General features: G+C 39.7%; 2 protein-coding genes across 3 annotated transcripts in view; one reads left to right on the top strand and one right to left on the bottom strand.

The window, feature by feature from the left end:
* metap1 (methionyl aminopeptidase 1) overlaps positions 1-13663 on the bottom strand; it is a 19439-nt gene extending 5776 nt beyond the window's left edge. For both annotated transcript variants that reach the window (XM_020713781.1, XM_004082655.2), the window contains exons 1-6: positions 13484-13663; positions 12264-12315; positions 7101-7210; positions 6953-7013; positions 743-834; positions 592-675 (exon numbers count right to left, since the gene is read on the bottom strand). In XM_020713781.1, coding sequence (XP_020569440.1) covers positions 592-675; positions 743-834; positions 6953-7013; positions 7101-7210; positions 12264-12315; positions 13484-13648 — 564 coding nt within the window. In that variant the 5' untranslated portion in view covers positions 13649-13663. The remainder of the gene's footprint in view (positions 1-591; positions 676-742; positions 835-6952; positions 7014-7100; positions 7211-12263; positions 12316-13483) is intronic.
* On the top strand, positions 13635-25305 carry LOC101166761 (eukaryotic translation initiation factor 4E). The gene is made up of 7 exons (XM_023951250.1): positions 13635-13735; positions 14698-14801; positions 19381-19476; positions 19580-19643; positions 19847-19960; positions 24450-24589; positions 24667-25305. The coding sequence occupies exons 1-7, from the start codon at positions 13718-13720 to the stop codon at positions 24779-24781; spliced, it is 651 nt and encodes a 216-aa protein (XP_023807018.1). The 5' UTR covers positions 13635-13717; the 3' UTR covers positions 24782-25305.

Raw genomic sequence — 25305 nt, 5'->3', positions numbered from 1 at the left:
AATGGGTTTCTTTCAGTCTGAATCGCCTTATGTACGTTGATTATGTCAACATTTTACTTCTGTAATGTGTTGCATTTCAGAGCAAAGCTGCTTTTTTTCTGCTTCGGAATCCGTTGGAATTCCGTTATTCGCGTCTATAGTTGAAGTTATGCTAGTTCAAAGAACATCAAACTGGAGCTAAAGCTCTGGTGTAAAAGACTAAAATTCAAAGTTGAATCCATCTCTTGATGGAGAGATTGCCACTGGAAACTAGTATTTATCTTCCCCAACTCTAACCTGTATCCTAAAAAGCTAAACCCAGACAGGCAAAGGAGAGTTTCTTCCAACAGTCAATGCACTCATGGATTGGTATTAGAGGACTCTTGTGTGTTTTGTTGAGGAAACCTGATGGATTCATTTTGAAGACTTCTAGTGAATTTGATCAATGGGACCAAAAGAGTTGGGAAGTTGGATGTGATCTGAACCCTCCTGTTTGTGCTGAGGTGTACTAATAAGGATGGATGTGCGAGCTTTGTGATATAATATAATACTGGAGGTTTACTGCTTCTCCTGTGTGTGCTCCACTTGGCCTGTTTGAGGGGGTCTACATACCAAATGCACGGCATGATCGATTTCTTCTGTTGTGACTCCTGGTTTTACCATCAAGGCTGCAATTTCCAGCACTTCTCGGGCCAGCTGCAAAAGAAACCCACGTTAAAAATCTCTAAACAGAGGGGCTGAGCAAAGAAGGAGAGTTTGTCACCTTGCACACGACTCTCATGCCTTCAATGTCCTCTGGAGAGAGGATCTTGATCTGCGACGTCCCCTTCAAGAACTGCTCGGACTCGGACATCCCTACGGGCCGGAAACAAGGACAGGCAGCCGGCATCACTCACAGATCAAACCTCGGCTAAGCTGAAGAGCTCTTTGAAGCAGGACCTTGAAGCAGCAGCTGCTGTCAGTCAATCAATTTTCTGATAGGCAGAGCTGGATTTACATTCTCCAGATCGATTTCTCTTTTCTATCACAAGTAACGGTTGAATAAATCATGTGCTGCTCTAAAAACCACCAAGCGTTGGCTTTTTTTCCCTCTTCACTTTGCTACACTGAAACTAGAGCCATAAAAAATAAGATCTATTCACGGCAGCTTTAGGGTTTACCTTCTGTGAAGTCAGACTCCTGGAAGCTTTAAAGACCCAAAAAGTGGATTAAAGTTGAGGACAAGAAACAATTCCTAGAAAGCACCTGCATCTCTAGAAAAAGCATGGCATCTACAGCAAAAAAGTCTAGAAAGCTTTGGATTAAATGTGAAATATGACCTTGTGGGACAGGCGTCTCTTGCTGCCCCACAGGGACAGATGATGATGATGATGATGATGAGTCGAGCCACCAATGCTGCCCCATGTGACCGTCAGCATCTCTCAAATCTCCTCTCAAATAAAGTCCGATCATCTTTTGAGCTTTTGATTAAGCAGTTTTTAGGTTCTGCAAAGCGGCAGCAATTCATTCGAAATTCAACTCTGAGGTGTGGGAGGAACTGATGGCGTGGAGCAACCCCGTTCCCCCTTCCCTTCACCATTACTGAGAGCTTAATGTTTACACTCTTTCCTGCTAGCGTACAGCCCCTCACCCTCCCAACTTTACATTAGCGGTACAACAAAAATAGCGAGCATTTTTGGAGCTATCCAAACGTTGACTTTTGAGCCAGATGGGGGCGGAGCAGAGAGCTACATCACAAATACAATTTTTTTTGTCCGGTCCTGATTCACAATAAATTAAGAAATACTCAGAATTGCAATTTTATTTGTCTTCCATCATCAGAAAAATGCCGCCAGAACATGTTAAGAACTGGGTTTTCAGCAGAGTGGGTAAGGAAGCACGTTTGATGCGTTCCAAAGTGAGTCTGAACAGTTGGATGTTACATTTCTCACTATAAGCAGCAGTGATTTATTGGATTTTTGTAACACATTTTCAATCATTTAAAACTTTTTATTTGCTTTTTTTGTTGCTTTTAACTTGATTTTTTTTAACAACCCCTCAAGACTGTTCTGTAGTTATTTACATATATATAAAATCAGAAATCGCTTTCCTTCTCGGGTCTTTAAATAGTTTCTTCCTAGCCTTGGCTCCGTCTCATTAGGCTGTCTGAATATCCATGAGAGTGGCAGCTCTCCCGCCTGCCACTTGAGGCCAGCAGCTTCATAAGTGACTCCGGCTGGTGCACTGCAGTCTCAAACTGAAGATAATGAGCCGTGGAGTTCCCTACACGTTTCACTGGCTGTCAAATGCTGCGTATTCCGAACTAAAGCTGTCCCCATAAAAAGATTGCTTTTGCTTTTTACAAATTTATCAAAGCGTTTATTTTTATGTGAATTCAGTGGTTTAAAGCTTTAGTGAATCCTTGTTTTAATTTTGAAAGAAAATTGATTGGATTAATAAAAAGTTTGTTGAAATTAAAATCAATCAGAATTTGTTTACACTTATGTTTTTTACACTAAAATATTTATAGTTTTAAAAAATAAAAAATAAGTGTTTGTTTTTTTAAAGGATCTTCCTTAATCCAAAAACAGAACAAAAGTCTGCTTTTTTTTTTTTTTTTACAGATTTGATGCTTAAATCCAAAACAGAGCGATCATAAAAGCCCTTCCCAGTTTTCTGGTTCTATGAATAACTAGCAGCTCCTGCAGGGACTACACTACAGCTTTAGAACCTGAAAGCTAACAAAACTCACACTGCCGTCTCGTCAGAACACAGCAGAACTGCCACGGCTGTGTGGAGAACAAGGAAGCACAGGTTTCAGAGCCGTCAGGCGGCTCAGCCATAAAACAGCAAACGTGTTATCCAACTATTTATTCAACCAGGGCCGGAGATTCTCGCCAAGCAGAGAATACAAACAAGTGTCGGTCAAAGCAGAGGCTTCATAAACAATTCACTGATCTATAATTCACCAAGTCAAGAAAATGATTGTTGGATGAATATGAGCCGTTGCCTAGCAACACAGACACCAGAACAATTTGTGTACAAGTCAAATACAGCCCCCCTCCTGGCAGCAGAGTCTACAGGGTGAGTACAAAAATCTCTGAGCTTACGCTCTGATGCATCTCAGAAAAATCTTTGTAGTCGTTAGTAGGGATGGGTGATATATCGGTGATAGTATCGGTATCAGCCGATATTTGCATAACTTTACTTTATCGGAATTGGTCCAATATTTAAAAAAATATTATAGAATATTATAAATACTATAAAGTACTTCTGTCTGTTTTTCAGAAACACTATTTTTTAATTGTATACCTGCTCCTTATAGATTTTGATGCTTATATTTACACATCCACAGTCAGTAATTGACTGTTTACAGATAAATGTTATTTTCGATAGGGATACATGTTGTTCCTAATAGATCTCTGGCAATGGGGAGCTTATAGTTTACAGTAATGTCTAATATTGAATAAATGGCTCGAATGCTTTCAGATATATTTATATTAAGGTTTTAATGAGATGCTTGTTCCTTTGAGATCCTTTGCTGTAAGTTTAAAAGGTCAAGTACAATGTGATCGCCCAGTAAAAGAAAAGTTGCGCATTTTTTAATAAAGAAACAAAAAGGAAATCTACATTTTCTGTTACTGTAGTCACTCAAGTATTGGTATCTGCAGATATCGGCTACCGGCCACGGGGCAATGGACATATCGGTTATCAGTGTTGGCTGGACAAAATTATATCAGCCCATCCCCAGTCCTCAGTATGTTGCGCGTACTGGTCCCTTACCAACAGCGCATTAACGCTACATGTACAGAGTGGGCAGATGATACGCATTTGCGTATCACAAATTACACTCTAGTTAATTTCCTAAATTCAAACAGTCAGACTGCACACAAGAAGCAAACAAGGAGCACACACTTCTCACGTGAACAGCACTCCCGGGCTCCTTGCGCAGTGTTCAGAGGGGTAGGAAAATAATGGAATATCCACACATCACACCTGTGTTTCACCAACCTCACCCTTACATGCCCCTAGGTATTGTTTAGGTGTTCACAACTGCAGCGTGCCCGTAAAAAGAAATGTGCACGAACATTTTCTGGCTCACGCAGCGTGCTACGACCTTGATACTTTGTGACAGCCATTTTTTGCTTAATATCCAGCCATAAGAGCAGTTGTGACATTCTCTGCTAGCGGGAAGACATTTCCTTAAGATTTTACCAAACTCTTAGACTGAACCAGCTCCGGGTTGGGATCCAATGGTCATGTTGAACCTCATGCTTTGATCACACCAAACAAACTTTGGTTCGTCAGCCCATTTAATAGCTAGCAAAGAATAGCAATTACTACAGAAGCACTGACTGCAGTTCTCTTGGCCATCGTTAGTATTTAAAAAAAACATGACCTGCCAATTCTAACTTTTGCTGAATGAGATTTTTTTTTACCAACAGTCCATGAATTGCATGCGTTTCCTCATAGGTTTCCTCTTTTCACTTCCCCTCAAAGCCAGTAGAGGGTCACTAGCTGTCCCTTGGCTTCCGTTAGCTGTAGCTTGATCTCTGACTACAAATGCCACAAACTCAGCTTTGTGGAGGACTTTTCAAATTACAAGGTCTGTGGTTGCAGCGCCTCATTGACTTATTTTGGCCGTTCATTAGGCCTGCACAATATACCGCAAATTTATCGTTATCGCGAAATCAAGCTGTGCAATATGCATACCGCAAAAGACGGCAAAAATCGCAATAAATGATTACCTTAAATGTGCTAAAACAAACTCATGGCAGCTTGAAATATTGAACAAATGAAATAAATCCCTTTATGCATTTAACCAATCAGAAGGACCCGTTTACGTTTTTGATCAATGAGATGAGCCCTTTTATGTTTGATGTTTGCCTCCTACGTCGACAAGGGTCATTTGGAGTATACTTTTTAAACTGTTGCAGTGAAATGGAAATTATGTTTTCGTTTTTTTTTCTATTTGTTTATATACCTCAATTTATATCGTTATCGCAATATTAATTACCAATATCGCATATCGTGAGTTTTCCTCATAATGTGCAGCCCTACCGTTCATAAATTGCAGATCTTACTCTTTTTCTCCAACGACACAAAAATGACAAACTGGCCGACCAATCGACAAACCGACGGCCCCGCTGATTGAAACTGACAGTTGCAATCCCCTGCAGACGCACATGCAGGCGTGACCTGGTGGGTGGTCCTCTCAGTCTGCCTTACTTTACAGCAGAAGCTGTAAAAGTTTCACATCCAGACAGAAAAAGTTTCAGAATAAAAAAATTCCCAAAAATGACTAAACCTGATTCCGCTGAAAAAATAAAATTAAAAAGTTATGTAATTCAGGCCCTTTGCTGTAATATCCAATCCTGATAACTGTAAAAATGTCAAGAAATCGAATTTAGCCAAGTTTGTACTTTTAAAAAAAGGCTCATATTTTTCTTCCTGAATTCTCTTTTCTTTGCGAGTCTATAAGAAGAACACGACACACATGGCTCATTTTAGCTCCTGTCTCTTCAGGCCTCGTCAAATATAATTGGTAAGATGATAGATCCTCCTCCTCCTCCTCCTCCCCCATGACATGCATGTGCAAGTAAATGCTACTTAAAGTGATTCAATAAAGGGGAAGAGCAAAACTCCTACAGATCTTCATGGTAAAGTCTCACTGATCATCTTTTGATGATTTCCTGTAGTGAAACCGTCTCCCGTGGTCTTTTAATTATGATTGCGTCGTTTAAAGGCAAAAATCAAAAAATCTGTGTTGTTTCTACAGAGAGGCAGTAGTTCATTAGAAATGTACCTCTGTGTTGAGGCTGTTGCTGCAGAGCAAGCACGCCCCCCTTCCTCTCTGTTGATCTCCTATTGGCTTACAGCCCCTCACACCCCCGACCTAACATTACTGGTTCAACAAAAATGATTACGGTAGCAATATTGGAGGCATCCAGCCAAACAGGTTTGAACCACATGGCAGCTCGGACGAGGAAACAAAAGGCGTACATGGATCAAGTCGTCTACAAGTGGATGCATCAGAATGGAGCTTTTTTCCACATCAAAATGTTACTTTTTTTTTTTTTTTTTTAAATCAACATTTTTTGTTTGCACTTGATTTGCAATGATTTGAATAAAATGATCTTATTATAGCCTTCCATCATTAGAAATTGCCACAAGAACTTGTAAAAAAAACACTATTTTCATTGGAGTGGGTCCTTAAACTGCTGAATGCGGGTAACTGCGGTATCAGTCTGGCTGTAGTTTTTGAATCAACACCATCAGCTCCACTGCCCATTCATGCAAAACGAACTCAACTCAGGCTTGGCTGAGCTCATTCTCCTGTCCGCAGCAGGATGGCAACAGGTTACAGCTCTCAATGCAAACTAGTAGCTTATTGAGTCTAAGTCATTAGTTACATCCTGTTCCGTTGCAGTGGTTTCAATTTCCGCTCGAGCATATCTCACTGTGCAATTTTCCAGGTATACCTGGGGTCAACAAACGTCGATAAATCAACTCATTTAAATGCTCGTCTGCAGTGGAGTCATTATGAGAAGCAACAACACACACAAGAAACTGAAGCGAAGACAGGGTCACAGTGATCTCACACCTTCCAGCCTGGTCACACATTACACCCCTAATGTGACTGGGAAAAGCCTCACCGCACTCATTAGATCCCACTGAAGACACCCTCCAATACCCTGCAAACTCAATTATTGCACAATATAAAGTCAGAATTTCATTAAAACTCTCCTTCAATGAAAAACTTGAAAACTTTTTCAGCATAAAGTCAGATCAAGAAATAAATCGAATGATGGCATCAGGTAAAGGCCATTGATTCTTTTAGATGTAATTACTACTTTATTAATTAGGCTCCATAAATTTGTTGGAAACATTAATCCAAAAGTGTCGCTAAATATATTCTCACAAACAACTTTTCAAGACTGTGCAAGCTTTCTTAGCAGAATGGTAACCAGTTTAACCAGCAGAAGGAAGTTACCTCTGGGATGATCGGCATAGTCAGGCCTCTGGATTCCACTTGGTACAAGCCTCATGGGAGTCTGGACACCAACAGGAGAAGACACTACATTTAACATATTGGTGAAATTATAGAAAAAGAATACATACATATAAATATATAAACTTACCAGAGGGTAATAAGGGCGTAGCTTTCCTGTGTAGCGATAGCCGGGCCATGGGTCTGTGTTAATGTCCTTCTCTACACAGTTGTTGGCTTCGATTTGGTTCTTTTCTTCTTCTGTAAACACAAAACTCGGAATGATTAAAAGATCCTGCACCAAAATGTGACAAGAAGTCTATACAGTGGTCCTTTGCTATACCCCATTTCAACCTTTACAGCCTTGTAGTTTTTGCATGTTTTTTTTAAACAGTGCATTCTGTCTCCTGATTGACTGCAGCGCATCGTCAATCAATCACTTCCGTGCCACTTCTCCATTACAGAATGCGTTCAGTTTGCCAAATGTTACATGAACCTTCAATGTAATGGACTTTTTTTTATATAAAGGTTTGAACTTTGAAGGTTCAAACCTTAGAGAAGTGTGAAAATGTTCATGTCAGTCTGAGCAGTGTGTGTAGTGGAGGGTTTTACAGTCTTACAGAAAACATCTAGAGTAATTGGAAAAAATAGAGTTGACTACTCTTTCACCTATCACAGGCTATTTTTAGAAGGTAACTTGTGATAAACGAGGGACTACTGCATTAGAAACTCTCAGCCCTAACATGTACTTTAGTCTGCATTCACCAGCTTTCTATAAGAAAAAAAGTCAACTTTACAAGCATCTTGCAGTTGGTGGTCTTCATCGAACATGCAGCTAAACAGGGTTAAGAATGAGCTTAATTAGACAATTTTCACTAAGCATTGGTCAGAAAAAACATTATCAATCCATTTTTAAGACGTTTAGCAACAAGGATCCATCAGTGCTCCCATGTAAATAGAATACTGCAGGTATAAATGGATTAAACAACGATTAGGTTATGGGTACCATAAATGGACTAAGCATGTGGGGAAATCCAATTAAAGAGAGTCAGCAGTGATGCTTCCTATGATGCATAATAGCAAGATCATTTACAAGAATTCAGAGTAAATGTCAAGGCCAGGTCTTCAGCATGGAGATCATCAAATAACACCCTCTTTGACATATAACTCTTTGACCGTTTACGCCGTCAATCATTTCTGACATTGGGTGACAGTGGCTCAGGTGGTTGAGCGGGTCGTCCAATGATCGAAGGGTTGGCGGTTCAATCCCCGCTCCCACCAGCCAAAAATGTCGTTGTGTCCTTGGGCAAGACACTTCACCCTCCTTGCCTCCAGTGTGGCTCCACTGGTGTGTGAATGTGCATGAATGATCCCGGTGATGGTCAGAGGGGCCATAGGCGCGAAATGGCAGCCACACCTCTGTCAGTCTGCCCCAGGGCAGCTGTGGCTACAACCGTATCTTACCGTCACCAAGTATGAATGAGGAGTGAATGAATAATGGACACAATGTAAGCGCTTTGGGTGTCTTGAAAAGCGCAGATAAATCCAATCCATTATTATTATGGGGAAACGCAGCTTTTCATATCAGCTTTGCACCTATATGCGCCACGTTAAGTGTTGTGTAATGCCACAAAGCCACTTTTCTACATGACACAACTGTTTCTGTGGCATAATTAAAAATAAATCTAATTTGACAATAAAATTGGATTAACAAATGCTTTTTCATTTTCAAATGTAACTACATCAACCGACTCAATAATAAAATTAAAAATCAATCCTTCAAAAAGCTTTTTCATTTTCTACTTTAACGTCACACATTCTATGACATATTAATGCGAAATGGCAAAGAGAGGATTTGTTTTCACATCCACCGTGCGAAAAGTGTTGCATACATTATTTCCAGGAGGGAAATACTGTTACTTTGTGAAAATGAAAAAGCATTTCTGTTTATCCATTTTAATTGTCAAATTCGATATTTCTTATTGAAATTTGCTACACATCTACAAGAGATCTTTTTGAAAATGAAATGTCAAAAACCATTTTCATTATCATTTTAATGAAGTGACAGAATGAGCAGTGTTGAAGAAAAAGAAAAGCGGTTTGGTGGATTGATTTTTACTTTTAATTTTGAGTCAAAAAATGCAGCTTCATTTTGAAAATGAAAAAGCATTTCTGGAATTGATATTTATTTGTAATTATGCTACAGAAAAACTTCCATCTCAGTGGATGTACAGTGGTGGCCAAAATTGTTGGTACCCCTCAGTTAAAGAAAGTCCACAATGCTCACTGAAATAACTTGAAACGTTCAAAAGTAACAATAAATTAAAATTTATTGAAAATGAAATAATCAAAATCAGCCATTACTTTTGAGTTGTTGATTAACAGAATTATTAAAAAAAAAATGAAATAGGGCTGGACAAAAATGATGGTACCTTCATAAAAGACTGAGAACTAATTGCCCAGGGGGTCCTTCATTTGACATCACAGCTTTTTTCAAACCCATAATCAGTCTGACTATTTAAAGGGAGACAAATGGTCACGTTGCTGTTTGGTGAAAAGGTGTGAACCACACTGAACATGGAAAACAGAAAGCGAAGGAGAGAATTGTCCCAGGACATTAGAAACAAATTTATAGACAAACATCGTAAAGGTAAAGGCTATAAAACCATCTCTAAGCAGCTTGAAGTTCCTGTGAAGACAGTGGCACATATTATTCAGAAGTTTAAGACCCACGGGACAGTAGCCAACCTCCCTGGACGAAGAGGAAGAGGAACATTGATGACAAATTGAGGAGACGGATAGTTGGAATTGTATCCAAAGAGCCCAGAACAACCTCCAAAGACATTAAAGGTGAACTCCTAGATCAAGGTACATCAGTGTCAGATCACACCATTTGTCGTTGTTTGAGCCAGAGTGAACTTCATGGGAGACGACCAAGGAGGACACCACTGTTGAAAGGAAATCATAAAAAAGCCAGACTGGAATTTGCAAAAACTCATGTTGACAAGCCACAAAGCTTCTGGGAAAATGTCCTTTGGACAGATGAGACAAAACTGGAGCTTTTTGACAAGGCACATCAGCTCTATATTCATAGACTCAAAAATGAAGAATACAACGAAAAGAACACTGTCCCTACTGTGAAACATGGAGGAGGCTCAGTTCTGTTTTGGGGCTGCTTTGCTGCATCTGGCACAGGGGGTCTTGAAAGGGGGTCTTCAAAGTTAGACTGAAAACATTCCTCTTTGGACAGGCTTATTGTCAGACTAGTTAGTATTCAGAGATTATTTAACTTAATGTTAATTTGTTTAAATTAAACTTAATAGTAAATATTTGTTTTAAAAGGCTGCTAGAAGTTGAAGCTGGGGTAACTATGGTGCACTGGGGTTCTGTCCTCTTTTCTCATCTACTTCTACCCTTCCTCTCTTCTCCATTCTTGATCATTATTCATCATTTAGTTCTCCATGCTTCTGTTTGGTGCAGTGCGATTCATGTATTGTCCCTCTTTTCGTCTCCCCTCCTGGGGAGTGGGAGTGCTTCCAGACTCCAGTTGGCTCATCCGTGCTCCAGTTGCTGACCGTCTACCTCGCCTTCGCTCCTGCTCCTACACCTGGCTGTGGATCCTGCCTCTGGCTCATCTCTGGCTCGTCTCTGCTCTGTACCTGACCGAGTACCTCGTCTCTGCTCTTGCTCCTACACCTGGCTGTGGATCCTGTCTCAGGCTCGACTCGCGCCCCTGACTGTCCCCCCAACCACAGCTGGATGAAGCTCGTCTGCTGGACTTTATATATGTAGTTGTAGATTTAGATAAGTTAATTCTTCTCTAAGATTTCTGGTAAATCGCCTGTCCGTCCTGGGGGAGGATCCCTCCTTCATGTGGGCACCCCTGAGGTTTCTTCGTTTTTTCCGGAATCCGGTTTTTTTGGGAGTTTTTCCTTACCGCGAAGGGGGGTCTAAGGGCAGGGATGCCGGTATAGCTTAGTCAGTTTGTTAGTTCATTTTTAGTATTTTCCTTTTGAACTCTTTGTATTCGTGATCCATTTGAGTTCATGTTTTACTTCGAAGCCCATCGAGACGACTGTTGTTGTGATTTTGGGCTATACAAATAAAATTGAATTGAATTGAAAATTGAAGTTGTGAAGGTCAAATCAAATCTCCAGATCATCAAGGCATTCTGGATAGAAATGTGCTGCCTAGTGTCAGAAAGCTTGGTTTCAGTCGCAGGTCATGGGTCTTTCAACAGGACAACGATCCACAACACACAGCCAAAAAAAACCAAGAATGGCTCAGAGAAAAGCGTTGGACTATTCTGAAATGGCCTTCTATGAGCCCAGATCTGAATCCCATTGAACATCTATGGAAGGAGCTGAAAGATGCCATTTGGAGAAGACACCCGTCAAACCTGAGACAACTGGAGCTGTTTGCTCATGAGTGGGCCAAAATACCTGTGGACAGCTGCAGAAGGTTCATTGACAAATACAGAGACCGTTTAATTGTATTGATTGCCTCAAAAGGTTGTGCAAATGTAAAAGTCCCAGTCCGAGGAATTTAGTGCCTCCTTTATTCAACAGGTACCATCATTGTTGTCCAGCCCTATTTAATTGGTTTGTTTTTTTAAGTAATTCTGTTAATCAACAACTCAAAAGTAATGGCTGATTTTGACTCTTTAATTTTCAATAAATTTTAATTGTTACTTTTGAATGTTTCAAGTCATTTCAGTGAGCATTGTGGACTCTCTTTAACTGAGGGGTACCAACAGTTTTGTCCTCCACTTTATGTGGATTGTGAAAACATTTTTTTTCCTCATAAAATTCATTGGAATTACATTAATTGTGTAACCATTTTAAGAGTTATGGTTGTCGAAAGAATGACAACAGTAAAGGGTTACCAGCCTGTGCAGGCAAGGTTATAATATTGGGAGCTTCATGTAGTCAGGTAAAGTTTTACTAAATGAACACGATTTTCTATATATCCAGTCTTTGAGTGGCATTGTCTTGCTGGTTTTGTATTAGATGTCCATGCTTGATGTCGATTATCTGGTTAGGATTGTTTTGCCAATAAGAGGCAAAAAACTGCTGACTGTTTGACCCCCAGTTATCTAGATTCTACCCCTAAAAAGAGACTTGACATAAGCAGGACTCCTAAAACTATGGCATCCAACAACTGAAACATCAGGTTGTGTAAAGTCACAAACTCCAAAAGACTATCGAGACAATGATGTAAGCTACTGGTCACCCACTAAATTGTGCAACATTTTAGTTATATTTGAACTTGACAAACGTTTCATAAAATTTTGTAACCTTTTATCAATACATACTTGCTTTTTTGTGAAGCAACTTGTGAGATGCCCAGCTCCCCTTGAAACATTCCTGGAAAGGGAAAATTAGGAATATTGTTAATGTTTTAGTAGTACACTTTACTAAGATAAGATAAGAGATAAGATAGGATTTTATTGATCCCCGGAGGGAAATTCAGTTAGAAAAACAACAAAAACAAAGTACCAATGAGTAAGAATAAAATAGTAATAATAGAAAGTGGAAGTAAAAGTACACATCATAAATAACAATTTAAATAATTAAATAAATTTACTGATGTGTAAACTGAGAAGGCAAGGTCACTTTCATTTACCAACAATTATAAAGAACATAAATGGGATCCAAATGAGCTGTTTAAAGGCTCCAAATATGAACTTTAAAGAGGAAAAACAAAAATCTGTTACGATTTCCCACATCAAAACGCATTGCAAAGTGGGAACTTAAACAAAGTCATACTTGTACCTTTTTAAAAATCTAAAGTTTATGCAATTAGATCCTAAATATTTAAAATAGTGGTTCCTTTACTAAAATAAACATGCACTTAAAGAACACTAGCATAAAATAGCATCAGAGACGTTGGATTGCACATCATTTACTCTGCTAACACCACCATAGAAGTACTGACACTTAAAAAAAATAGTCAATGAATGATAGAACAGCAGACTTCAAAAATTGAACAGGAACAGTTTTGCACCCTCAGTCCATCATTTTGCGGGAAAAAGACACTCTAGACTAGAGCAGGGGGGTCAGCAACCCTCAACCCTCGTTAGCTGCCCTGCTTGTTTTACAGCCAACCCTGCTTCAGTAGATGCTGATTAGCTGGATTGAATCAGCCCAGTTTCTGATTGTCTGAACACACCTGATCCAGGTGAGCAGTAATTACTGAAGCAGGGTGGTAGCCCACGAGGAACAGGGTTGGTGACCCCGTGAGACTTTTACTCTGAAAGTGCGTTATAACTAACTGCAGCTAACACACCAATTGTCTAAAAGGTTTTCTGTCGGGTTTTATTCACACATAAGAATTTCCCAAATTCACCTGCCTTTATAGCATACAGTTACAGCACAGACAAGATAATTTCGATAACGTTTGTCATGCGGGTGCTTCCATTAGGAGAGCACACATTTCTAGCTTGACAGTTAGCAACCTCTTGAGGCTAAAGGGCCCGGTGCATGACAACTGCTGACGTTTACAGCGGGAAAAGTCAAAGCACAACAGCGGTACCTGCGAACAGAAATAGGAGCCTTGAATGCCGAGCTTGATACACGTGGGGCACTGAAGTTTGGCATCCTTGCTGCAGTCCTCTGTTTCACACTCCCTTCTGGCCTCGGTGGTCGCCATGCCAGCTGCCTTCCCGAGGGGTGGAGTCAGCACCGACACTAAGCGCATGCGTGCACGGCGGGGTCACGTTGTGCAATCGGACCAATCAGCGGAGCTTTCCAAACAGAGATTTGTAAGATGGCGACCGCCGAACCGGTGAGTACTCCATGTACAGAACATTTCCAAACATATGGAAACTCTTCCTGAAGTATTACCACTTTGAAAAATAACCTAACAATTATGTACCATTCTAATAACTATTGCCTTAACTTTAGTTGTTTTTTTTATTAATTCCACACATGCTGTTTAACTACTTTCAAACGACTTGTGTGCCACGACCTGAACGCTTCTTCTATGAACCCCTGCCTCCTGGCTCGACAGCAAACCTGACCAACTCACCGTTTGCTTTAGAAAGTGCCCGAGAGGTTTTTAGCTAAAATACGGTTTCGTGTGTAGGTGTGACACGATTTAATGAAGTTGCTGTTCAAACCGGTTGAAACCGTTAACGTTATCATCAGGACACTGACTCGTTGAGTTCCTGAAAAAAAAAAAAAAAGTTCGAGGAATATATTTGTCAAGCATGTGTTTTTTCGCCTATATTTCAACGATGCTGCTGTGACTGTTATAGAAATAAAACCATATAATTAAATAAAATTAATTTTCTTTTCCCGGTTACTTTTAGTTTCCATTTTCACGCCACTTTACAAAAACGGGTCGTTAGCTTAACACGTTAGCTAAAATTAAACGCATTAAAAGTTATATATACATATGTAATTTCGTAACTGTTGTCACCAAAGGCAAACTAAAAAGATTTCGCATTTAGGAAACTACCTTTTAAACAATTTACATTAAATGTTAAGGTGTTTTTTTAGACAACTTAAGTTGTCTAAATCTTTAGCATAGGGGCTTATGTTTCTTTTATTCCATTTTTTACAGTCTGTTCCAACTATATTTTGTATATATTCATGGCCATAGTTGTTTGTCACCGTTTTAGGTTAGTTTGTTTTATTAGATGGTGAAAAGATAAGCTAAAAAGTGACACTTCAAAAAAAAAAAGACAAATATTTGCGTCTTTTCTGATAAACGCTTGTTCTCTGGTGATTTGTCTGGTTTTTCAGGAAAACAGTCCAAGTTCCCCCCCTCCTGAAGAAGATGGATCTGAGGAGGTGGGGCAGGAGCTGGTGAGCCCCGAGGCGTATGTCAAACACCCCCTTCAAAACAGGTCTGCAGATTCTATGGGAAATTGACAATTTCAATGAAACAATTGTTAATAATAATTAAAGGGCCTATATCCTGCTATTCTTAAGCCGGTCAGAGTAAATTATTTTTCATTCATTCATTCATTCATTCATTCATTGTAAACTAGATCCACATAAATTACCTTTGGCACACTGAAAAACACATTATTTATGAAGTACGAGTTCTTTTCGCGAACTCTTTTCTTACTTGGAAGTAAGACGACTCGATTATCGAGGCTCCGCCTTTCACCTTTTGTGGAGGCCGGCCATTTCACGACGTCATATCAGCAGTGTGTCTGCGTTTCACCCACGAAAACAAACAACATCCGAACTTTTGCAAAGATTGATGTGCATATCGTATATCTATCTGCCTTTAGTAGCCTCTGTGTTTATTCCATCAGACGGGAAGGTGATCGGTTCATTTTGGTCACAAACATCAAACACCAGTTGAATGTTCCACGATTTATAAAAATGATGAGATCATTGTATTATGTTCTGATTAGCATTGGCTGTGAACGTTTCATTTCTCTTTGAGTCTTCGACCTCTTTTGCTTTCATGCGGATCATTTTCATAGAGACACGCGCACCTTCCTGTCTTCGCTCAATAATCCACATCCAAACCAGTTCTTTCTAAATTTTTTGCACCCCCACCAGGAAACCTTTATTCTGCAGCTGTCCTCTCAGTGCCATCCATCTGCTCGCGCCATTCTCCGAAACGTTTGGGATCCACCCCAGAATGTCGTGCATTTTCCTCAGCATGGGCCTGTTGCACAAAAGTAGGATAAGGGATTAAGCCAGGATATCTTGGTGATCCTGGCTCAATTGATCCCCAATCCGGTTGCACTAAAGCTGGATAGGGGGCAGGAGGATATGTTATGGTATAAATTACCATGGAGATTTATTCTGTGGAGCTAGCCTGCTCCAGACCAGGCTAAATTCCAGGATCTATTTAATCTCATCCCTAATGTCAGTCAGCAGTCGCCACAAATGGAAACCAATAGTTATTTCACTGCTCAGTATACATTGTTATCACATGTAACTAGACCCGCTGTCATTATTTAAACGTTTGTGATCATTAATTTCAATCATTTTGAATAAATAATGAGTTTTAGATGATGTTGCTATCATTAGATAATTTACAGTTTCCCATAGACTATAAGGCTATATGTAAAATGATAGAATATTAGGGCTACAGAGGGAAAAAAAGACAAGTCATAATATTGTAACCAGTTGTTTTAAAGGAGGACAGTTGTTAAAATGACAGATGTGGGGCATTTCGTGAAATTGTCCTTCAGTATGGTTTCATAAACGAAGACATGCTGATGTGCCAGAATATGAAGTATCACATTTTCATAACTATCAAAACTGTAAAAAGAATATGTTGCTTTTCTGCAGAAAGAACCAGCCTCATAAATTTATGACTTTATCCTTTTTTCCTTAGTGGGCCCTAGTACTCTGTCATATAAAATAATACACATTCCATTAAAATATGAAAACACAATGTGTAACATTATGTTCCTTTATTGAATAAGGACAAAACAAAGCAGGTAAACTACACTCAAAAAACGTTCACTTTGAATGAACATAAAAAATTATGGAAATGATTTCCACATGATTAGACAGCGTTACTTGAACAAAAATGAATCATATTGGTCCTACTCAATGTACTTAGGTTCAAACTAATAAATTTAAGTTGATTCAATCTAAATACTGCAGTTGGACCCAACTTTAAATTAATATTGTTGCTCACTCTCAAAGGATAAAAGTTGATCCAACTAAATTGAATCACTCCAATTGGTCACACATCATTAAATTAAGTTTATTCAACTTAAATTTGTATGACTACCTAACACAATTTATGTTGATATAACTTAATTTTTTGCTTTAATTTTATTTATACATCTGACATTGATAAAGTTTTCCAAAGTTTCAACCAATGGGTCTTTTAATTTTCACATCAAAGACATTAAATACGCAGTAATGTCCCACATCACAAGACAGGAGCTCAAGTAACGCAAATTCTGTTTTAAGTTACATGAACAGTTTACCGCACAAGGGGTTTGGTCATCATCCTCTCCCACACTCTAACTCATGGTGCAGAAAAGAAATAAACATATCAGTTTAAATCACTAGTTAAAACAGAGTAAAACAGCTAGACAATAAAACCCATGGACAAAAACTCACACTTAGACCCCAATCTGCCCAGATAGACAAAGAAAATGGAATCCCACAATTCCTTGCGATTACTAATGTATCCAATTTAACGGTATCATATTGGATCAACATGATTGAAATTAGTAACTTTTATTCACGTAAGATTTACAAACATAACATTTTCTGGTTGAAATGACAACTTACATTTTCATAAAATTAATTGGCTGGTAATTTAATTTAAAAAATCTTGTTGCCTTTCTTCTTAATTATATCTTTTACCTCCTCGTATGCCTCCATGAGGATTTGTGCTTCCGACGGGGAAAGGTACGCGGCTCTAGTTGCCATGGTAAATCAGTTTATCTGTGATCTTCGGCGGGGTCTGTTTGAGTGAGCCGTGAGCGCGCACCTATCCAGGATTGGTTACACCTGGCTTGATGAATCCGTGTCTGCTCATCCTGGCTTGATCTTTGTGCAACCGATTAAGCCTGGACACACATGTTTTGGATTCATTGAGCTCAGCTCAGTCAGTCATCCCGGATGTCTTAATTCTACTTTTGTGCAACAGGCCCCTGGATGTTCTTTGGTGTATGCCACCGCCCGAAATTTAAATGCTGAACTGAATGAGCGTTTTTTGGCCGTTGCTACACTGGCTCACAATAGAAATAGCAGAGATGCCCAGCGTCTGCACGACTGTGCACGGCCTTGGGGGGGTGGGTGTCTTAAAGGAGCCCGGCCACTATTAGAGACCAGCGACTGTTTTCTCTGTGGAGGAAAGTGGGTTTGTGTGTTAGCCTGCAGGCGGTGCTGGCAGCACAGACTCTTCCTGGAAGGGGCTGTGCTAACTGAGGGGGCTGGTCTAAGTCACAATGTGAAAACCCGCTCGCTTTCCTGGATTGGGAGGGGCTGGTGCTCAGAGAGCGGATTCAGAAAATACTCGGAAATACATGAGCGCAAAAAGTACATTTTGCATGGTTTTGGCCCTTTAAGTGATTTGTGCTGTACATTAATTAATCCTTTGTTTAAAGCAGATTAGCAGGTGTGTTGTTTTGCATAGTAAAAAAAAACATTTGCTTTTATTTTATGACACAAAAATATATTGAATCAGATGTTTCACTCTCTGCCCTTTTAAAATGTAAACTTATGGTCATATGTTCTGAAGTTTTAATTGCCTATTATTACCTATTTGAGCTTACATTGTAATTAGACAGAGAAATCTCATCTCATAAACCTCCAGTCCTTGGGTTTGTGCGAGTGTGACACTCGCACCACAGTGAACGTTACTTCTAAAAAAAAGTCTGACTTTTGACCCCTTCCCAGCTTTAGGGCGGAGCGTGAAAGGAGGCGCTCATGTTGGAGTGAAAGAGGGCCGTGAGTTGGCCATTCACAGAAAATATTGAGTGCAGTGCTCACAAGAGGAAGCACAGTTATTTCCAGAACCATGTGGATGGTTAGAACTTGTCACAAAAGTCAAACAGAAGTGCAGCATTCGCTTCTGTTTTTTTTCTACGCCGGCCTCATCATGTTTGCTTTCCAGACACATTACAGCGGCTAATTTAGCTAGTCACGAGTTCCACTTTAACCACAGACAATGTATCACCAGTTGGTCTCGGTTAAAAGTGACTTTGCATCTGATGTGGAGAAGCTTTTATTCTGTAAAACAGACTGGATTTGTCTTGTGCCGGTCTAGTGCCCCGTCCAGGACTGTGAAGTGTTTTTTTTTTCTCCTAAATTAAAAGTCTGGTAGTTTCTGTTTTACTCCTTTAACTGAATTCAAATGACCAATGACTGAATATATTATGTGTATTTAAATTCCAGCGGGACATTTAAGTCCAGAAAGGTCAAATAATGAGCCAAACTTAAGAGAGAGCCAATCAGCAAAAAGAAAAGTTTGATCCTGAGTACACGGTCCCACAACTTTAACGTCAATTTGCTGAAAAGTTCTATAGTGAAAACCAAATGTCCCAAGTATTCATTAGAAAAGAAAAGTCCAATGTTTTGGTTTAGCTGAAATGTCAGAATTTACACATTGCTACATTTTTATTTAGTGTTGCAGCTCAGGAAGATGCAGACGTGCTGTCAAAGTTCATTTGAGGGTCTTTGTTATGCATCATCCCTATAATAGAGGATCATCAGACTTTCTCGTGTCTGACAGTCAAGTTAACAGACTGTCATAACCCAAACGTCTCACACACCCGCTGGTCTCCAGGAAAGGCTCCCTTCCATTAAAAGAAGCATAATCTCACTGATGTAGTTTGAGTTTTCATTCAAAGACATGACTTGCTGCTTTCATCTCTTTGACACTTTTCCTTTCGACATAACTCTCCATTCTGCTTTCAGCCGGTCCCGAAAGAGTCCGGATCTGAATGTTTCTCTGTTTTAATCGGTCCGTTCCTTTCCCCTTTCCAACAGATGGTCTCTCTGGTTCTACAAGAACGATAAGAGCAAAACATGGCAGGCCAATCTGCGGCTCATCTCCAAGTTTGACACGGTTGAAGATTTCTGGGCGTAAGAACATCAGAGGGGTTTTTCTTTGGGGGGGGGTGATGTAATGCTGATGTTTTTTTCAGGCTTAACATAAACATGTTTTGTTTTACACATTCTGTTTCAGCCTTTACAACCATATCCAGGTGTCAAGCAACCTGATATCAGGTTGTGATTACTCCCTTTTTAAGGTACATTTGACTCACCCATCCTTCTTAGACTTTATTGAAAAAAAACACTTTTTTTATTTTTATTTTGAGTTTAACCTGTAAAAAAGAAAAAGGTTTTCCGATCTTTATTTTGTGCTCTGATATAAAGTTGTGCTGCTACGTTGCCCTTTGTGCACCAGTTGTGTGCTCTGGTTCTGAGTGCGTTGTGATCATTTGAACCTCAGGACGGCATTGAACCTATGTGGGAGGATGAGAGGAACAAGCGTGGCGGCCGCTGGCTGATCACACTCAACAAGCAGCTGAGAAGATCAGACCTGGATCGCTTCTGGCTGGAAACTGTAAGTAGAATTCAACCTGGTTTAGTAACTAAACAGTTGTTTACATTTAAAGTCGTCTCAGGTCACACAAAAGTGGAAGGAGTCGAGAGGAAAGAGACAAACACAAGAACAAAGAAAAGACACATTTGAAAATGCAACAATGACATGCCGCCATAAATCAGCAGACAAAGTAAAGGTTAACAGTGACGGTGGCTTTTTGAACAACTGTCTGCTGTCTGAAGCTGTGGTCACGCTGGGCATGTGACGCGTGTTCAAGAACACATTAAACATGGGTTCTTGGACAAGCATTTAGCCCACGTCTACAAACTTCTTGTCCTGAAGCACTGAAGCAGTGCAAATCTTGTGAATCTTGCTCCAGGCTTTTTTTTCACAGTTCCTTGACTTGGTGTCATAGAATTATAGCCAGGTCCAAACTGCAATGGTTAATCTGTTGATCAAATTTCAAAAGGTTGGCACTTCTGTGAATTAAAGGGGACGCCATCCAAACATCACTACCAAATCCAAGTACCTGATCGGTCAAACTTCGACCTGGTCATAGAAACATGTGCCGCAACCCCTGAACCCGATAGTTTTGAATGCAGGAGCCGGAAACATGCATTTTTGCAGTTGGGTTGGGTTGCTGTGCGTCCCTGGCAGCACTAAAAATACGTCTTTACCATCCACGCTCAGGTACCAGGTACCGGTATATAAATAGAGCTCTGGAGTAGCAGGATTTCCTCCCTCTGTTGGTAGGAAACACGCTGTGGCTCATTTATGTCACCAACACGCCATGCTTTTATTTTGTCAAAATTGTTCAGTCTTTGTGTTCAATCAAGAAGGTTGAAAATTTCTTTGTCCATCTTGTTTTTTTTCTACCCCTTAATTCACACAAGAAGATTCTGGACTCTCTCATCAGATTCCACTGCAGACTTTGATGGTTTTTGCCGTGATTTGGGGAATTTAATTCCGGTCAGATATTTTCCGTATCGTTTATGCATTAGACTCCGAACCATAGTGATGTCACACTTAAAGACTTTAAGTCCACCCACAACCATACTTTCCAAGGGAGAACGGCACCAGAGCGTTAACAGCAGCTAAAGAAACACTGACACAGGACAAATGGTTGATTCTGAGTAGTTGTAGCAACAGGGAGTTGGTTTCACCAAAGAACATCTTAAGCCCCCCATTCTGATTTCAGAAATTCTACAACTAAACCTGTTGACTGTGGACAAACGACTCTTGTTTAAAAAGAATAGAACTGTGAGATCTTTGATATTTAACAGAGCTCGTCCATTGAAGTTCCAAAAACACAAATTTTCAGTGGAGGGATTCTTTAAGGCTTTTTTATATCAAATTTTAAATTCTTTGAAATCTTCGCTGCAGTTTTGGAAGCTAAATTGCACAAATGTGATCTTTTCTGCCAGTTCTCATCATTTCTTTGAATTGGCTGGTGGATTGTCTGAGAAGCGTTGGAACAGCCTGATGATGAGGAACTGCAGTCTTTGTATCCAGTGACTTAACCCGAAGACGGGAATCATTTTTACAGCTTTTCCCTAAAGAAATGCACTTATTACCTGCCTGCAGCTGTAATTGGAAGCATTGCTCTCTCATCATGCTTGTTGCCTGGAGAAACATGATTACATCCTCTGCCTCCTCAGAGCCACAGATCAAATGCTGTAATAGATGTTTCCATCTGTTGCATCTGTGTTTTTTTTTTTTTTTTTTGAGTGTGTGTGTGTGTTTTTCTTCAGAGAAAATGGTGTTCGCTCTGCTGCTGATGGTGAAGCTCCACAAAGCTGTTAAATGGAAGGAGTAAAAAATGTGCTTGCTCGCTGCTGAGCCTTGCAGTATTGTGCTGAGCGATCTTGCTGCCGCAGGTCGCTGACAGTGACGCACAGACATTCAGCTCACTGTTCTGTTACTAAACAAACGGAACGCGCTGTTATGTCAGTCCTGGGGAAAGAGGCTGCTTGTTATTGCAGTGGCGTGATTCATCTGGATGCTTTCGCCAGATTTTCCGGCTCAAACAAACCTTTGATATTTTGATTTCAGTGAAAGTGACTAAAGGATCGATCTAAGATCACACTCTATTAGAAGTTCATTATTTATTCATTACTATTTGCAATTATATTGGGAATAAGTGATACTTATTTGTAAAAAATAAAAAAATATCAGACAACAGCAGAAATGTGAAAGGTACACATTGAGAATAGAACTGCAGGGCAGCTGTGCCTTCATTTGTATCGCACGGGCGAGTCGTCGGGACAATTAAACGGTAAAAGGCGAGGGGTGAAGAGCTCTTCACCACAGCAGAGCGGAGCGAGTCGGATGGAGAATGAGCTGTGCCGCCCGCGTCTGCGCCGTGTGATGGATTGTTCGTGATGCAGAGCGGTATGTGACGTGACCTCCCGTCCTCCACTCGCTCAAATGCGTCCAGCTTCTCTTCAATTACTTGGTCGACTCTGAATAAGTTCACAGACCGCATTGCCATTTCTGGCACTCGTGAAAACACACAACAGCTTTCAGGTAGACCCCTTCATGACTTCCTGGCAGCCTCCTGTTGTGGTGTGACGGGCTGTGGGGGGCCAAAACACATTTCTCTGTGTTTGTGTTAGTTTTTTGCCATTTTGTGTGTGCTATAGATTACAAATTAAACATATAAGTTTTAAGTTGGAGGTAAAGATGACATCACAGGGGTGCCCACTACATCGATGGCAGTCGAAGGATGTTCATGTAGACCGCACTACGTCAAAAATGTTTGGTTTTATTAAATCCGCTGTTGCCAGCCAGTCATCATACTCGCCCTGAAGTACGACAGTTGATTGACATGCAGAACTGCCAATTGAACATCCTCTTATGTGTACAACCCTGCATATGCATGTTCCAGCTAAACTGAGCGCTCCGCTAGCAAATATAGCATTTTTCTTCCCCCTAAACTTCAGAAAGGTGTGAGCGTTCAGTGTCAGATTTCTAACCAGGAATATTTGTTAAAATGCCTTGTTTTGTTTTTTTCTCAACTGGCCCTAGGTCAGTCACTTAAAGTCCCCCTCCAATCATCTTGTGATCTTTTGTAAAAGAGATCCCAGTGCTCTTAATTTTGATTATACCGTTTTAGCCAAAAATTATTTTAAAAAAAAAGGTGGTTTCTTAGACATAGTTTCTGCAGAGCAGCAGGAGTTCATCAGAAACTCAACCACTGCAGTTGTAGGTTCTACGCCACACCTACAAACTTTTTCTGACGATACTTTTGCACCTGCTCCTCAGTCGTGGTTGTGCAGTTAGTCATGAGTTTAAGTTCTGTTTTGTTTGTTAAGATTTTTCACCAAACGTTTTTGCACGGAGCTTTAAACTAGCCTGATTTGTTCCTTATAATGTATTAACAATGTGTTTGTTTTTAATTTTTTAATGGGGTGATCTCATAATAGTAAAATAGAATAGTTTTTAACCAGTCCTGATATGCCACTAAATTAAGAGTTCTTGTGTTATAAAGTTTAAAACATAGCCTTATATTCTGCTGCACAGCAGTAGTTTCTGTTCAGAAGCAAAGTTCTTCAATGCCAGAATTGCATAATTAGAATTGCATTAACTGCTTTTGGAGGATCATTTTTGACACTGAATTTTATTTTGAAAGGAACTTGAATGTGCTGCTGTCAGAGTAAAATAAATCAATATTTTTATATAGCCTATTGAAAAATCTAACACTGTATAGTTGCAGTATTGTGAATATTCTTAAGTTACATGTTGTAACCACATGGCCTAATGGCTGCAAAAAAAGTGTATTAGCTATAAACGGAGTAGTGAGATTTTGTCATTAAGAAACTGAACCAAATTGTTCTTTTAGAGGTTGCAGACCCCTGGTTTAGCTGTTGTATTAACTTAATTCAAAGTACATATACACACTCTTTATTAGGCCTGCACAATATATCACAAATCTAACGTTATAGCGAGATCAAGCTGTGCAATGAAAAATAAAAGGCGAAAATTGCAATAAATGGTAACCAATGTCCTAAAACGATCTTATAGCAACTTGAAGTATTTAACGAATCAAAGAAATTCATTTATGCATTTGACCAATCAAACGCACCCATTCACGTTGTTGACCAATGGGATGGAGCCCCTTTATGTTAGATGTTCGCCTCCTATGTAGACGAAGGTCATTTGGAGTCGCGGTGAAATGGAATAATGTCTTTGTTTTTTTGTTCATAGACTGTAAGTTATGTCTTCATGGCAGTATTGATCAATAAGATCACATATCGCGAGTTTCCTCATATTGTGCAGCCCTACTGCTTCTACATTCACTGTATATGCTGGCAGTAGAATATTTTACAATTAATTCAAATCAGACTCTTGTTTAAATGTCAGAAACTATCATTTATATTTCAAAAATAATTTAAACTGCTCCCCAGAACAAGTCATGAATCTTATCACTAGTTGTTTTTTTTTTGATCAGTGGATTTCCCCTCTTTGTCACATCATGACCGTCTTTCTGTTCCTCTCCCTCCCTCCCCAGCTCCTGTGCTTAGTTGGCGAAGCGTTCGATGACTACAGCGACGATGTTTGTGGAGCCGTGGTCAACGTTCGCAACAAAGGAGATAAAATAGCTGTCTGGACATCAAACTACGAGAACAGGGAGGCTGTAACTCATATAGGGTGAGTCTGAACTCTGTTGATCTCAACATCTGATGATCTTTTCTTGCTTTACTTATGCTCGTACATTTCCTCAACAGGAGGGTTTACAAGGAGCGCCTGGGACTTCCCATGAACATGACGATCGGCTACCAGTCTCACGCAGACACCGCCACCAAAAGCGGCTCAACCACAAAGAACAAATTTGTTGTTTGAGACATGCTCTTTGTGCCTCGTTTCATTTTCTTGTCTTATTTGTTGTTGGCGCATACATTTCCTTTGCTGCAGAGTTGGCTGGATGCAATCTGGAGGAAAGAGAATAGATAAAAGATTAAATGTCACTATTTCCTACACCAAACCTGTATAAACAAATGGGAAGAATACACAAGAAATAGATCAAATAAATTTTTCATGACACTAACAGTAACAACTTTTGATTTTTGGATTACATTTAGCGCTGAAAAGTCAAATTTATGTTGTTTTATTTTTTTTAATGGGAGAAAAACTCTTAATGCAAAGCCTTTATTTGTACGGGACTTTTTGCTGTACTTTTTTTTTTTTTTCATAACCGGACACATTTAATTTATTATAATTTCCCACCATTATTTCACATTTGCAACTTTGGTATATGCCTTTTTTTTGCCTTGAACTGTTACGTGTAATCCTTCTTTGTAAAGTATTTTATGACTTTTATTCATTTGGGTGTTAATATAATTAAAACACAGGTTTTGCAATTGTTA

Source organism: Oryzias latipes, chromosome 22, assembly GCF_002234675.1.
Source record: "Oryzias latipes chromosome 22, ASM223467v1".
Taxonomy (NCBI): domain Eukaryota; kingdom Metazoa; phylum Chordata; class Actinopteri; order Beloniformes; family Adrianichthyidae; genus Oryzias; species Oryzias latipes.
Note: the sequence above shows the minus strand (reverse complement) of the source record. Positions and strands in the feature narration are given on the sequence as shown.

Bases quoted from the DNA above. Each gene is read 5' to 3' on its own strand.
- LOC101166761 (XM_023951250.1), top strand. The intron at 19,477-19,579 runs GTAAGAACATCA...ATTCTGTTTCAG, and splicing joins ACGGTTGAAGATTTCTGGGC to CCTTTACAACCATATCCAGG. The intron at 24,590-24,666 runs GTGAGTCTGAAC...TTTCCTCAACAG, and splicing joins GAGGCTGTAACTCATATAGG to GAGGGTTTACAAGGAGCGCC.